The 16,328-nt window shown below is 44.2% G+C and overlaps 1 protein-coding gene across 2 annotated transcripts in view; it reads left to right on the top strand.

Moving 5' to 3' along the window:
* The first annotated feature begins 6,991 nt into the window (after nucleotides 1-6,991).
* The window catches only part of diaph3 (diaphanous-related formin 3), a 228,149-nt gene continuing 218,812 nt past the window's right edge, over nucleotides 6,992-16,328 (top strand). For both annotated transcript variants that reach the window (XM_031820806.1, XM_031820805.1), the window contains exon 1: nucleotides 6,992-7,532. In XM_031820806.1, coding sequence (XP_031676666.1) covers nucleotides 7,413-7,532 — 120 coding nt within the window. In that variant the 5' untranslated portion in view covers nucleotides 6,992-7,412. The remainder of the gene's footprint in view (nucleotides 7,533-16,328) is intronic.

The following is a 16,328-nucleotide window of genomic DNA, read 5'->3' as shown; positions in this document are numbered from 1 at the left end:
ACCACTAACATTGAGTGGCTGCTGCCAACATACTGACTCAATCTCTATCTAAAGGCCATCAGACTGTTAAACAGCCACCACTAACATTGAGTGGCTGCTGCCAACACACTGACTCAATCTCTATCTAAAGGCCATCAGACTGTTAAACAGCCACCACTAACATTGAGTGGCTGCTGCCAACATACTGACTCAATCTCTATCTAAAGGCCATCAGACTGTTAAACAGCCACCACTAACATTGAGTGGCTGCTGCCAACATACTGACTCAATCTCTATCTATAGGCCATCAGACTGTTAAACAGCCATCACTAACATTGAGTGTCTGCTGCCAACATACTGACTCAATCTCTATCTAAAGGCCATCAGACTGTTAAACAGCCACCACTAACATTGAGTGGCTGCTGCCAACATACTGACTCAATCTCTATCTAAAGGCCATCAGACTGTTAAACAGCCACCACTAACATTGAGTGGCTGCTGCCAACATACTGACTCAATCTCTATCTAAAGGCCATCAGACTGTTAAACAGCCACCACTAACATTGAGTGGCTGCTGCCAACATACTGACTCAATCTCTATCTATAGGCCATCAGACTGTTAAACAGCCATCACTAACATTGAGTGTCTGCTGCCAACACACTGACTCAATCTCTATCTCAAGGCCATCAGACTGTTAAACAGCCACCACTAACATTGAGTGTCTGCTGCCAACACACTGACTCAATCTCTATCTAAAGGCCATCAGACTGTTAAACAGCCACCACTAACATTGAGTGGCTGCTGCCAACATACTGACTCAATCTCTATCTAAAGGCCATCAGACTGTTAAACAGCCACCACTAACATTGAGTGGCTGCTGCCAACATACTGACTCAATCTCTATCTAAAGGCCATCAGACTGGTAAACAGACATCACTAACATTGAGTGGCTGCTGCCAACATACTGACTCAATCTCTATCTAAAGGCCATCAGACTGTTAACCAGCCATCACTAACATTGAGTGGCTGCTGCCAACACACTGACTCAATCTCTATCTAAAGGCCATCAGACTGTTAAACAGCCACCACTAACATTGAGTGGCTGCTGCCAACATACTGACTCAATCTCTATCTAAAGGCCATCAGACTGTTAAACAGCCACCACTAACATTGAGTGGCTGCTGCCAACATACTGACTCAATCTCTATCTAAAGGCCATCAGACTGGTAAACAGACATCACTAACATTGAGTGGCTGCTGCCAACATACTGACTCAATCTCTATCTAAAGGCCATCAGACTGTTAACCAGCCATCACTAACATTGAGTGGCTGCTGCCAACACACTGACTCAATCTCTATCTAAAGGCCATCAGACTGTTAAACAGCCACCACTAACATTGAGTGGCTGCTGCCAACATACTGACTCAATCTCTATCTAAAGGCCATCAGACTGTTAAACAGCCACCACTAACATTGAGTGGCTGCTGTCAACACACTGACTCAACTCTCTATCTCAAGGCCATCAGACTGTTAAACAGCCACCACTAACATTGAGTGGCTGCTGCCAACACACTGACTCAACTCTCTATCTCAAGGCCATCAGACTGTTAAACAGCCACCACTAACATTGAGTGGCTGCTGCCAACACACTGACTCAACTCTCTATCTCAAGGCCATCAGACTGTTAAACAGCCATCACTAACATTGAGTGGCTGCTGCCAACACACTGACTCAACTCTCTATCTCAAGGCCATCAGACTGTTAAACAGCCATCACTAACATTGAGTGGCTGCTGCCAACACACTGACTCAATCTCTATCTAAAGGCCATCAGACTGTTAACCAGCCATCACTAACATTGAGTGGCTGCTGCCAACACACTGACTCAATCTCTATCTAAAGGCCATCAGACTGTTAACCAGCCATCACTAACATTGAGTGGCTGCTGCCAACACACTGACTCAATCTCTATCTAAAGGCCATCAGACTGTTAAACAGCCACCACTAACATTGAGTGGCTGCTGCCAACATACTGACTCAATCTCTATCTAAAGGCCATCAGACTGTTAACCAGCCATCACTAACATTGAGTGGCTGCTGCCAACACACTGACTCAATCTCTATCTAAAGGCCATCAGACTGTTAAACAGCCACCACTAACATTGAGTGGCTGCTGCCAACACACTGACTCAATCTCTATCTAAAGGCCATCAGACTGTTAAACAGCCACCACTAACATTGAGTGGCTGCTGCCAACATACTGACTCAATCTCTATCTAAAGGCCATCAGACTGTTAACCAGCCATCACTAACATTGAGTGGCTGCTGCCAACACACTGACTCAATCTCTATCTAAAGGCCATCAGACTGTTAAACAGCCATCACTAACATTGAGTGGCTGCTGCCAACACACTGACTCAATCTCTATCTAAAGGCCATCAGACTGTTAACCAGCCATCACTAACATTGAGTGGCTGCTGCCAACACACTGACTCAATCTCTATCTAAAGGCCATCAGACTGTTAACCAGCCATCACTAACATTGAGTGGCTGCTGCCAACACACTGACTCAATCTCTATCTAAAGGCCATCAGACTGTTAAACAGCCACCACTAACATTGAGTGGCTGCTGCCAACATACTGACTCAATCTCTATCTAAAGGCCATCAGACTGTTAACCAGCCATCACTAACATTGAGTGGCTGCTGCCAACACACTGACTCAATCTCTATCTAAAGGCCATCAGACTGTTAAACAGCCACCACTAACATTGAGTGGCTGCTGCCAACACACTGACTCAATCTCTATCTAAAGGCCATCAGACTGTTAAACAGCCACCACTAACATTGAGTGGCTGCTGCCAACATACTGACTCAATCTCTATCTAAAGGCCATCAGACTGTTAACCAGCCATCACTAACATTGAGTGGCTGCTGCCAACACACTGACTCAATCTCTATCTAAAGGCCATCAGACTGTTAAACAGCCATCACTAACATTGAGTGGTTGCTGCCAACATACTGACTCAACTCTATCTAAAGGCCATCAGACTGTTAAACAGACACCACTAACATTGAGTGGTTGCTGCCAACACACTGACTCAACTCTCTGTCTCAAGGCCATCAGACTGTTAACCAGACACCACTAACATTGAGTGGCTGCTGCCAACACACTGACTCAATCTCTATCTAAAGGCCATCAGACTGTTAAACAGCCATCACTAACATTGAGTGTCTGCTGCCAACATACTGACTCAATCTCTATCTAAAGGCCATCAGACTGTTAAACAGCCATCACTAACATTGAGTGTCTGCTGCCAACACACTGACTCAATCTCTATCTAAAGGCCATCAGACTGTTAAACAGCCATCACTAACATTGAGTGTCTGCTGCCAACACACTGACTCAATCTCTATCTAAAGGCCATCAGACTGTTAAACAGCCATCACTAACATTGAGTGTCTGCTGCCAACACACTGACTCAATCTCTATCTAAAGGCCATCAGACTGTTAAACAGCCATCACTAACATTGAGTGTCTGCTGCCAACACACTGACTCAATCTCTATCTAAAGGCCATCAGACTGTTAAACAGCCATCACTAACATTGAGTGTCTGCTGCCAACATACTGACTCAATCTCTATCTAAAGGCCATCAGACTGTTAAACAGTCACCACTAACATTGAGTGTCTGCTGCCAACATACTGACTCAATCTCTATCTAAAGGCCATCAGACTGTTAAACAGCCACCACTAACATTGAGTGTCTGCTGCCAACACACTGACTCAATCTCTATCTAAAGGCCATCAGACTGTTAAACAGCCATCACTAACATTGAGTGTCTGCTGCCAACACACTGACTCAATCTCTATCTAAAGGCCATCAGACTGTTAAACAGCCATCACTAACATTGAGTGTCTGCTGCCAACACACTGACTCAATCTCTATCTAAAGGCCATCAGACTGTTAAACAGCCATCACTAACATTGAGTGTCTGCTGCCAACACACTGACTCAATCTCTATCTAAAGGCCATCAGACTGTTAAACAGCCATCACTAACATTGAGTGTCTGCTGCCAACACACTGACTCAATCTCTATCTAAAGGCCATCAGACTGTTAAACAGCCATCACTAACATTGAGTGTCTGCTGCCAACATACTGACTCAATCTCTATCTAAAGGCCATCAGACTGTTAAACAGTCACCACTAACATTGAGTGTCTGCTGCCAACATACTGACTCAATCTCTATCTAAAGGCCATCAGACTGTTAAACAGCCACCACTAACATTGAGTGTCTGCTGCCAACACACTGACTCAATCTCTATCTAAAGGCCATCAGACTGTTAAACAGCCATCACTAACATTGAGTGTCTGCTGCCAACACACTGACTCAATCTCTATCTAAAGGCCATCAGACTGTTAAACAGCCATCACTAACATTGAGTGTCTGCTGCCAACACACTGACTCAATCTCTATCTAAAGGCCATCAGACTGTTAAACAGCCACCACTAACATTGAGTGTCTGCTGCCAACACACTGACTCAATCTCTATCTAAAGGCCATCAGACTGTTAAACAGCCACCACTAACATTGAGTGGCTGCTGCCAACATACTGACTCAATCTCTATCTAAAGGCCATCAGACTGTTAAACAGACACCACTAACATTGAGTGGCTGCTGCCAACATACTGACTCAATCTCTATCTAAAGGCCATCAGACTGTTAAACAGCCACCACTAACATTGAGTGGCTGCTGCCAACACACTGACTCAATCTCTATCTAAAGGCCATCAGACTGTTAACCAGCCACCACTAACATTGAGTGGCTGCTGCCAACATACTGACTCAATCTCTATCTAAAGGCCATCAGACTGTTAAACAGACACCACTAACATTGAGTGGCTGCTGCCAACATACTGACTCAATCTCTATCTAAAGGCCATCAGACTGTTAAACAGCCACCACTAACATTGAGTGGCTGCTGCCAACATACTGACTCAATCTCTATCTAAAGGCCATCAGACTGTTAAACAGCCACCACTAACATTGAGTGGCTGCTGCCAACACACTGACTCAATCTCTATCTAAAGGCCATCAGACTGTTAAACAGCCACCACTAACATTGAGTGGCTGCTGCCAACATACTGACTCAATCTCTATCTAAAGGCCATCAGACTGTTAAACAGCCACCACTAACATTGAGTGGCTGCTGCCAACATACTGACTCAATCTCTATCTAAAGGCCATCAGACTGTTAAACAGCCACCACTAACATTGAGTGGCTGCTGCCAACATACTGACTCAATCTCCAGCCACTTTAAGAATCAAAATGTATGTAATAAATGTATCACAAATCATCATAAATATACCATCTACTGCATCTTGCCATCTTTATGTAATACATGTATCACTAGCCACTTTAAACAATGCCACTTAATATAATGTTTACATACCCTACATTACTAATCTCATATGTATATACTCCTACTCTATACCATCTACTGCATCTTGCCATCTTTATGTAATACATGTATCACTAGTCACTTTAAACAATGCCACTTAATATAATGTTTACATACCCTACATTACTCATCTCATTTGTATATACTGTACTCTATACCATCTACTGCATCTTGCCATCTTTATGTAATACATGTATCACTAGCCACTTTAAACAATGCCACTTTATATAATGTTTACATACCCTACATTACTAATCTCATATGTATATACTCCTACTCTATACCATCTACTGCATCTTGCCATCTTTATGTAATACATGTATCACTAGCCACTTTAAACAATGCCACTTAATATAATGTTTACATACCCTACATTACTAATCTCATATGTATATACTCCTACTCTATACCATCTACTGCATCTTGCCATCTTTATGTAATACATGTATCACTAGCCACTTTAAACAATGCCACTTAATATAATGTTTACATACCCTACATTACTAATCTCATATGTATATACTCCTACTCTATACCATCTACTGCATCTTGCCATCTTTATGTAATACATGTATCACTAGCCACTTTAAACTATGCCACTTTTATGTTTACATACCCTACATTACTCATCTCATTTGTATATACTGTACTCTATACCATCTACTGATTCTTGCCTATGGCGTTCTGTACCATCAGTCATTCATATATTTATATGTACATATTCTTATTCATTCCTTTACACTTGTGTGTATAAGGTAGTTGTTATGAATCTGTTAGGTTAGATTACTCGTTGGTTATTACTGCATTGTCGGAACTAGAAGCACAAGCATTTCGCTACACTGGCATTAACATCTGCTAACCGTGTGTATGTGACCAATAACATTTGATTTACTCTATTCCAATGAGGCCAGACATACATGTACAACAAGGGGCACATGAACTCGCGAGCTCAACTAGGAGAGGAGGTAAACTACTGACGTTGAATTCTGAGTGTGTGAATAATGTGAAAAAAGTCAAATATGTTATTTTAATACAATATGTAAAATTAGGCTAACGCATACAAAGCAGAAAGACAACCGTTTACAAATTATCTCAGGGACAACGAAAATATTTTCATCCCAAAATTGCATGTCTGTCAGACCGACCGCGCCTCAATGATCTATGTCGGGACCAGCTACAAGCAATACAGTCCTCTACAAGCAACCACTAAATAATTGTAAAATATCCAAAGAAAGGTTTGATGATTCCGACAGACTACACAGAGTAAGATTTTGTAAGAGTTTGATTCAGCAGGGAAAATGTTTTAGTCTACAAGGTAAAACTGTCAACATTTTTGTCAAAACAGCCTTTGTTGATTAATAGTCAACGTGCTTTTTTCCCCGCGTCGTTTTTTTTTATCAGGCTGCTTCATCAATGGAATGGAATGAGTGACATGACGAACGGCCAATCATTTATCTCAAAATTAAAGGCGTTTCCGTTGTCGGCAAAAACAATTGGCTAGAATGAAAACGTCACACTGACAACTTCCGGTGGCGCGGTTTTCGGACTGAACATTTTTTTTACAGTCAGAAGTTTGAGCTGTAAAAATATCAACTCGCTTTAACGTTGTCTGATAGCTTAACTAACTTTGTCAACATCGTTTTGCAAATATTTCAACAATTGTTTTCAAGAAAAACTACTGTTATCAACACGTTATCTTTTCTATACGTCTTGGAAGGCAAACTACCTGAAAAGCTACAAATTGGATTAAGGAAATCCGACCGTGATAGTTAGCTAGCTCGTTAGCATCTTTGAAGGAGTCGCTTTTCTCTCTCTCTGTGTCCTCGTTTGTACCCGATATCAGGTTTAAGTAATTTTCCCACCAATAATCTCTTTTGTATTGCATGTTTCGCCGTTTTTTTGTTGCAAAGGTCGGGTACAGTAGTGACAGTGAGTAGCCCAGCTAAGCTAAGCTACTGTAGTTATCATGGAGAACCATTGGAGTAATCTTCAATCCAGTGGACGAGACAAACAACGAAAGAAGGGATTCACCGCAGGACAAGGTGGATCGTCTGGAGGCGAGGATGGAGACCGTAAACCAAAGTTTGTAAGTAGGCCTTTTCTAAAAAATCGTTCACTGAAAGTGTCACTGACTCAACACAGTTTTAACTCAAGTGAAACAACTCACCCTGGATTGTAAAATGAACTCTCAGGACGAGCTAAAGGGACGTTTTGACAATGCGTTTTTGCCCATCATCCACTATGCAATGATTCAGGTCGTTAAATACTTGTTCCCGTAAACCTGCTAATAATTGACATTCCAGTACAATGCAATGTACTGATTTTGTTTTGAGAGTCAATCTGTCTTGTCTGCACTCACATTGTGCTAAATCCCTGTTTCTTTTCTCCCACTGATAATGTAAACATTGACATGAATAATTTTACAAGGATTTGCTCTGTGCCAAACGCTGCAAAGCCCACTCTCTCTCTCTCTCTCTCTCTTCAAATGAAAGGGACATTTGTCTCTCCTTTTCTAATGGTCGTCTGTAATATATCATACAGTCAAACATAACTACAGATTGTATACCTGAGATTTGTGGTATCCATTACTGGACATTACAGGTTACCTTTACAAAGCGTTGTTTGGATTTCAGCAAACTAAGACAGGCATGCAACACCAGAGAACAAACACATAAGGGTTTAAGAATTTAAACAATGTTAAGTGTCGATGCATAGCGAGTCAGAGGTTCATTTGAAAAACTCTAGTCGGTGGAGAAGTTGAGGTACTTGACTAAGGGTGTGGTAGCTGACTAATGTTAAAATAACAATGTAGGATATTCAGTCAGTACAGGATGAAGAATTATTGTTGATATCCCAGATACAGGCCTTTATAGTCCAGCATTACATTGTGGTGGTTGTATTTGCTTTGCCTCAGACAAGCTGGGCTGTATCAACAGGTCAAATTAGCCAGGGGATAAGTAGCTAGTTGTAATCCCACTGCCTCTGTACTCTACTGACCAATGTTGTCTGTCTGCTCTGGTCTGTCTTTCTCCACACCACGTGGACAAATAAGGTTTGACCTCTCCTTGGGCTGACTGGTCAGAAGTAGTGTTCTGTATAGGGAATAGGGGGCCATTTGAGACTGCTCCTGCCACACCAGACATCAGTCTTTCAGATGTTCCACTTCTAGAATTAGAACGAGTCTAATGATGATTCTAATTCAAGGGTTCCGACTTCCACACATTCCTTTTTCATTGCCTCAGATTTATTTGTAAAAAAAAAATTCGGCAACAATGTTTCAGTTTATTCATTTGTGTTGTCACCTGTGCCAGTATTGAAGAGAAGCATTGATGCTTGTCTTAGGAACTTTTTATAAGAGCTTCTTTCATCTTAGAGAAATGGTTCTTTCCTCTTTAGGCAGCGGATCACGGCCGACAAATGTTAATGAGATTTTATGAGTGACACGAAACTAATGGAGTATCTCCTCTCTGTCTCTCTCTTCTCTGACTTTTGAATTCTAATCCAATGCAAATACACAGGCTTGAGCAACCGACTGCAGAAGTTGGAAATAAGGCCTTTGTTCCAAACGGCACCATATTCCCTATTTAGTGCACTACTTTAGACCAGAGCCCTATAGTACCCTGTTCCCTACATAGTGCACTACTTTAGACCAGAGCCCTATAGAACCCTATTCCCTATTCAGTGCACTACTTTAGACCAGAGCCCTATAGAACCCTATTCCCCTACATAGTGCACTACTTATGTAAATAAGGGGTCCATGTGGATGTATATTCTGAGCTCCCTCCGTCAGCCAGAGGTTATGCTACCTTTTCAAATGGAATTGCTGACAGTCTATTACGCTGCTGCCCTAGATGACAGTTGTAATCATTATGAGAGTCTTCTCCCGAGGTCCCTGGGCCCTCTTCTTATCTGTTAAATACCCTGGTAATGTGACACTCAAACACACACACACTCCTTTAGCTCAATCTGGGCGGTAAAATGTTTCAGAGATTTGGAATGGAGGGATTGACACAAGGGGAGTGTAGAGCAGGAAATCAGCTGAACAGATTGTGATAATGGACCCGTTTTCGTTTGAAATGGATCTGTAGCTGTGTACTGTGTGAACTGAATTATAATTATAGTTCTGTACGTCCAACTTGTTTATTCTTAGCATCGCTTTGACCTAGTGACCTCCTGCCGTAGACTAGTGTCTGGTTGTTTAAATAGCACTTTGACCTAGTGACCTCCTGCCGTAGACTAGTGTCTGGTTGTTTGACCTATTACCTCCAGTCGTAGACTAGTGTCTGGTTGTTTAAACAGCACTTTGACCTAGTGACCTCCAGCCGTAGACTGGTGTCTGGTTGTTTAAACAGCACTTTGACCTAGTGACCTCCTGCCGTTGACTAGTGTCTGGTTGTTTAAACAACACTTTGACCTAGTGACCTCCTGCCGTAGACTAGTGTCTGGTTGTTTAAACAACACTTTGACCTAGTGACCTCCTGCCGTAGACTAGTGTCTGGTTGTTTAAACAACACTTTGACCTAGTGACCTCCTGCCGTAGACTAGTGTCTGGTCCAGAGGGAGTTCATCAAGCTGCCTCACACTACAGGACATGGGCTCCTGCCCTGTGGGCCGTTCTGGCTCAGACAAGAATACTTACTGTGACTGCCGTCCCTCCTTGTGTGGTTCTGTGTGGTTCTGTTTGTGTGTGTGTGGTTCTGTGTGTGGTTTTCTATGTCTATCTGTGTGTGTGTGGTCTGTTCTATGTCTGTCTCTGTGTGTGGGGTTTTCTACGTCTGTGTGTGTGTGAGTTTCTGTGTCGTCTCTGTGGTTCTGTTGTCTGTGTGTGTGGTTTTCTGTGTCGTCTCTGTGGTTCTGTTGTCTGTGTGTGTGGGTTTCTGTGTGGGTCTGTGTGGTTCTGTTGTCTGTGTGTGTGTGTGTGGGTTTCTGTGTGGGTCTGTGTGGTTGTGTGTGTGTGTGTGGTTCTCTGTGTCCCTCTAAGTGTTTTCCCTCCCTCCCTGTAGTGTAGCTGCTGGCTGTGACTGACTGACCGTGGTGATGTCATTAGTCGGATTGGTCCCACATTTAGCCTGCTGTACTTGAGCCAGGACTCCAGGTCACAGTGTGGGGTCTGAGTCTCTCTGTCTGTTGGTGACAGTGTGGGGTGTGAGTCTCTCTGTCTGTTGGTGACAGTGTGGGGTGTGAGTCTCTCTGTCTGTTGGTAACAGTCTGGGGTATGAGTCTCTCTGTCTGTTGGTAACAGTGTGGGGTCTGAGTCTCTCTGTCTGTTGGTAACAGTGTGGGGTATGAGTCTCTCTGTCTGTTGGTAACAGTGTGGGGTCTGAGTCTCTGTCTGTTGGCAACAGTGTGGGGTCTGAGTCTCTCTGTCTGTTGGTAACAGTCTGGGGTCTGAGTCAGGAACGTTCTGATTGAACTTTATCGATGTAGGAGCAACAGTCCGTTTTCAAACTTTGGTCGTCGTACTTTGATCTGGTTTTATCCAATTTCATGAACGACATCACTTTGACTGTTCTTCCTGTCTAATTTCCCAGAGGCTGAGATCGATACACAGCCTCTCTGGGATGGGAGAGAACCGCTTGGTCAATTAACCACTAGTTCACCCTGAAATCAGAACAAGATTAAATCAAGTTGAATGTGGGATAGTTAACAGCTATGATTTAACAGAGGATCGGTCCCAGATGGCACCCTGTTCCCTATATAGGGCGCCCTGTTCCCTCTATAGGGCACTACTTTAGTGGCGCCCTGACCCCTCTATAGGGCACTACTTTAGTGGCGCCCTGACCCCTCTATAGGGCACTACTTTAGTGGCGCCCTGACCCCTCTATAGGGCACTACTATTATACCGCCCTGTTCCCTCTATAGGGCACTACTATTATACCACCCTGACCCCTCTATAGGGCACTACTATTATACCACCCTGTTCCCTCTATAGGGCACTACTATTATACCACTCTGTTCCCTCTATAGGGCACTACTATTATACCACTCTGTTCCCTCTATAGGGCACTACTTTAGTGGCGCCCTGACCCCTCTATAGGGCACTACTATTATACCGCCCTGTTCCCTCTATAGGGCACTACTATTATACCACCCTGACCCCTCTATAGGGCACTACTATTATACCACCCTGTTCCCTCTATAGGGCACTACTATTATACCACTCTGTTCCCTCTATAGGGCACTACTATTATACCGCCCTGTTTCCTCTATAGGGCACTACTATTATACCACCCTGTTCCCTCTATAGGGAACTACTATTATACCGCCCTGTTCCCTCTATAGGGCACTACTATTATACCACTCTGTTCCCTCTATAGGGCACTACTATTATACCACCCTGTTCCCTCTATAGGGCACTACTATTATACCACCCTGTTCCCTCTATAGGGCACTACTATTATACCACCCTGTTCCCTCTATAGGGCACTACTATTATACCACCCTGTTCCCTCTACAGGGCACTACTATTATACCACCCTGTTCCCTCTATAGGGCACTACTATTATACCACCCTGTTCCCTCTATAGGACACTACTATTATACCACCCTGTTCCCTCTATAGGACACTAATATTATACCACCCTGTTCCCTCTATAGGGCACTACTATTATACCACCCTGTTCCCTCTACAGGGCACTACTATTATACCACCCTGTTCCCTCTATAGGGCACTACTATTATACCACCCTGTTCCCTCTATAGGACACTACTATTATACCACCCTGTTCCCTCTATAGGACACTACTATTATACCACCCTGTTCCCTCTATAGGACACTAATATTATACCACCCTGTTCCCTCTATAGGGCACTACTATTATACCACCCTGTTCCCTCTACAGGGCACTACTATTATACCACCCTGTTCCCTCTATAGGGCACTACTATTATACCACCCTGTTCCCTCTATAGGACACTACTATTATACCACCCTGTTCCCTCTATAGGACACTAATATTATACCACCCTGTTCCCTCTATAGGGCACTACTATTATACCACCCTGTTCCCTCTATAGGACACTAATATTATACCACCCTGTTCCCTCTATAGGGCACTACTATTATACCACCCTGTTCCCTCTATAGGACACTAATATTATACCACCCTGTTCCCTCTATAGGGCACTACTATTATACCACCCTGTTCCCTCTATAGGGCACTACTATTATACCACCCTGTTCCCTCTATAGGGAACTACTATTATACCGCCCTGTTCCCTCTATAGGGCACTACTATTATACCACCCTGTTCCCTCTATAGGGCACTACTATTATACCACCCTGTTCCCTCTATAGGACACTAATATTATACCACCCTGTTCCCTCTATAGGGCACTACTATTATACCACCCTTTTGATCAGAGCACTATGGGTGTGTTAAAAACAGATCCTCACGTCTTCACCCCATTTGACGAAATGGGGATCAAATCAATGACAACAATCAATGTACTGCAGATAGTACACATGGAAACAACATCGAAGAACCAGGAACACACAGAAGCACACAGAGAATCACACAGAGAATCACACAGTTGACTAGTAGTCTGCAGGAGACTAGAACCAGGAACACACAGTTGACTAGTAGTCTGCAGGAGACTAGAACCAGGAACACTCAGTCTGCTATGTTTATAGAGGTGTCTCCCCAGGTGTAATGTCAGTCTTCTACCTCTATAGAAGTGTCTCCCCGGGTGTAATGTCAGTCTTCTACCTCTATAGAGGTGTCTCCCCGGTTGTAATGTCAGTCTTCTACCTCTATAGAGGTGTCTCCCCGGTTGTAATGTCAGTCTTCCAACTCTATAGAGGTGTCTCCCCGGTTGTAATGTCAGTCTTCTACCTCTATAGAGGTGTCTCCCCGGTTGTAATGTCAGTCTTCCAACTCTATAGAGGTGTCTCCCCGGTTGTAACGTCAGTCTTCTACCTCTATAGAGGTGTCTCCCCGGTTGTAATGTCAGTCTGCTACGTTTATAAAGGTGTCTCCCCGGTTGGAACGTCAGTCTGCTATGTTTATAGAGGTGTCTCCCCGGTTGTAATGTCAGTCTTCTATGTTTATAGAGGTGTCTGACCGGTTGTAATGTCAGTCTTCTACGTTTATAGAGGTGTCTCCCCGGTTGTAATATCAGTCTTCTACGTTTATAGAGCTGTCTCCCCGGTTGTAATATCAGTCTGCTACGTGTATAGAGGTGTCTCCCCGGTTGTAATGTCAGTCTGCTACGTTTATAGAGGTGTCTCCCCGGTTGTAATATCAGTCTGCTACGTTTATAGAGGTGTCTCCCCGGTTGTAATGTCAGTCTGCTACGTTTATAGAGGTGTCTCCCCGGTTGTAATGTCAGGTGTCTCCCCGGTTGTAACGTCAGTCTGCTACGTTTATAGAGGTGTTTCGTTCAGCTGTGTCGTGGGGGAAGCTGCCCGCCAGCTGAGGCCTCTCTACGATTGGTTAATCCTTATTCTACCTCTGTAAGGTAATTTCAGTTGACTTGGATGATCCTTAGCAATTACATCCCCCCCCCCCCCCCCCCCCCGGCTACTGGCTGGTTTGGATCCAAATATTTACAAAGAGGAGGTGAGGAGTAGGACTTGAAGTCGGGGGACCATATTTTGGTTTATTGCCTTCAGGTGAAGTGACATGATTCGACCACTAGGTGGTGCTGTAACACCACAAAATAACAAAGGAAACTAGTTTCTCTATCAGAAGTTGTGACATTTTAAAAAGCTGCAGACTTCATACGGTCTGGGGCTCGTTTTCAATATACAACCCCCCCCACTCCACCACTCCAACCCCCCCCCCCCCCCCCCCCACTCCACCACCATAACATTCAAACAAACATGTTTACAACAATTATCACAAAGAAAGAAGACAGAATGTGTTTTTTTAAAATTTATGTCTAAACGGTGTTCTTGGATCTGTCCGTAAGAGTTGCATTTCTGAAAGGAGAATTAGAGGAAATATCACCTTAGCGAGCCCCCCCCACCCCCCAACCCAACCCCCCCTGTTACTGATGCGTCTTGAGCTGTGAAAATGCCCTGCAGTCTTTAATTACAGTAATGGCTGTTTGCCATAATTCTGTTTTTCACACAAATAAATGCTGAAGGGTTTGTGCCACTACTAACCGCTGTGGGGTAAAAACACTATAATTAAATAGAAACCCGGTACAGTGCATATTTCAGAGAGACATTTCGCTGCACCTGCGATTAACCTCTGCAAATCTGTGTACGTGACCAATAAACTTTGATTTGACACACACACACACACACACACACACACACACACACCTTTCCTTGATTAATAACGCCGTCATGATATAAAACCGAACTCAAGCTGCCGTTCACTGCGTCAGAAATCCCCAGAATGCCGTTGACCAGATTAGGATGAAATGCAGAGAGCAGGTGTCCACATTTGTCACTGACATTCTGATGTGCCCTTCAGAAGGCGATGTCCTGGGTGGAACAAATCTCCACTCCCATCTGGCTTGGCCCTCTCTCTCGGTGTGTGTGTGTGTGTGTGAGATCTATCCAGTGGAGAAAACAGGACACGGTGGGGTCAACCATAACGACAGGCATTACCGCTAATTACTACCAGCTGATTGAGTCTTTAGTCCTCAGATGTGCTGAATAGCAGCTCTCAGGTGTGTGTGTGTGTGTGTGTGTGTGTGTGTGTACACAGGAGAGAGACCGAAAGGAACAACTGAGCATTCAAGCAGAATAAATGGGGGTCAGTTAGTGACAGGGCTGGTAACATCTATAGGGTCAGTTAGTGACAGGGCTGGTAACATCTATAGGGGAGGTCAGTTAGTGACAGGGCTGGTAACATCTATAAGGGAGGTCAGTTAGTGACAGGGCTGGTAACATCTATAGGGGAGGTCAGTTAGTGACAGGGCTGGTAACATCTATAAGGGAGGTCAGTTAGTGACAGGGCTGGTAACATCTATAGGGGAGGTCAGTTAGTGACAGGGCTGGTAACATCTATAGGGTCAGTTAGTGACAGGGCTGGTAACATCTATAAGGGAGGTCAGTTAGTGACAGGGCTGGTAACATCTATAGGGAGGTCAGTTAGTGACAGGGCTGGTAACATCTATAGGGAGGTCAGTTAGTGACAGGGCTGGTAACATCTATAGGGGAGTGCCCTATAAAGGGAATAGGGTCTGAAGTAGTGCCCTATAAAGGGAATCGGGTCTGAAGTAGTGCCCTATAAAGGGAATCGGGTCTGGAGTAGTGCCCTATACAGGGAATCGGGTCTGGAGTAGTGCCCTATACAGGGAATAGGGTCTGAAGTCGTGCCCTATACAGGGAATAGGGTCTGAAGTCGTGCCCTATAAAGGGAATAGGGTCTGAAGTCGTGCCCTATACAGGGAATAGGGTCTAAAGTCGTGCCCTATAAATGGAATAGGGTCTAAAGTAGTGCCCTATAAAGGGAATAGGGTCTGAAGTCGTGCCCTATAAAGGGAATAGGGAGCCAATTGGGATACTTCACCCCAGCCTTTCTCCCTGATTGGTAGGCAGCTACAGCAGTGTGCTTAATGAACAGAACCATTTTTCTGGAGAGGCAATTATAGGACCTGCCAGTTGTGGTTCTGGTTGATCACAACACGTCTCCCTCCACTAACGGTGCAGTTACCACTTTTTAAAATGGAGAGAGGAAAAAACATCAGGACCCCCCCCCCCCTCCCAAAAAAAACATAGGAAACATCAGGACCCCCCCCCCCCCAAAACATAGGAAACATCAGGTCCCCCCCCCCCAAAAAGACATAGGAAACATCAGGACCCCCCCCCCAAAAAGACATAGGAAACATCAGGACCCCCCCCCCCCCCCCCAAAACATAGGAAACATCAGGACCCCCCCCCCCCAAAAAAAAAAACATAGGAAACATCAGGACCCCCCCCCCC

The sequence above is a fragment of the Oncorhynchus kisutch genome, unplaced genomic scaffold (assembly GCF_002021735.2).
Source record: "Oncorhynchus kisutch isolate 150728-3 unplaced genomic scaffold, Okis_V2 scaffold3667, whole genome shotgun sequence".
Taxonomy (NCBI): domain Eukaryota; kingdom Metazoa; phylum Chordata; class Actinopteri; order Salmoniformes; family Salmonidae; genus Oncorhynchus; species Oncorhynchus kisutch.
The sequence above is the reverse complement of the archived record's forward strand: the minus strand, read 5'-3'. Positions and strand labels throughout refer to the sequence as shown.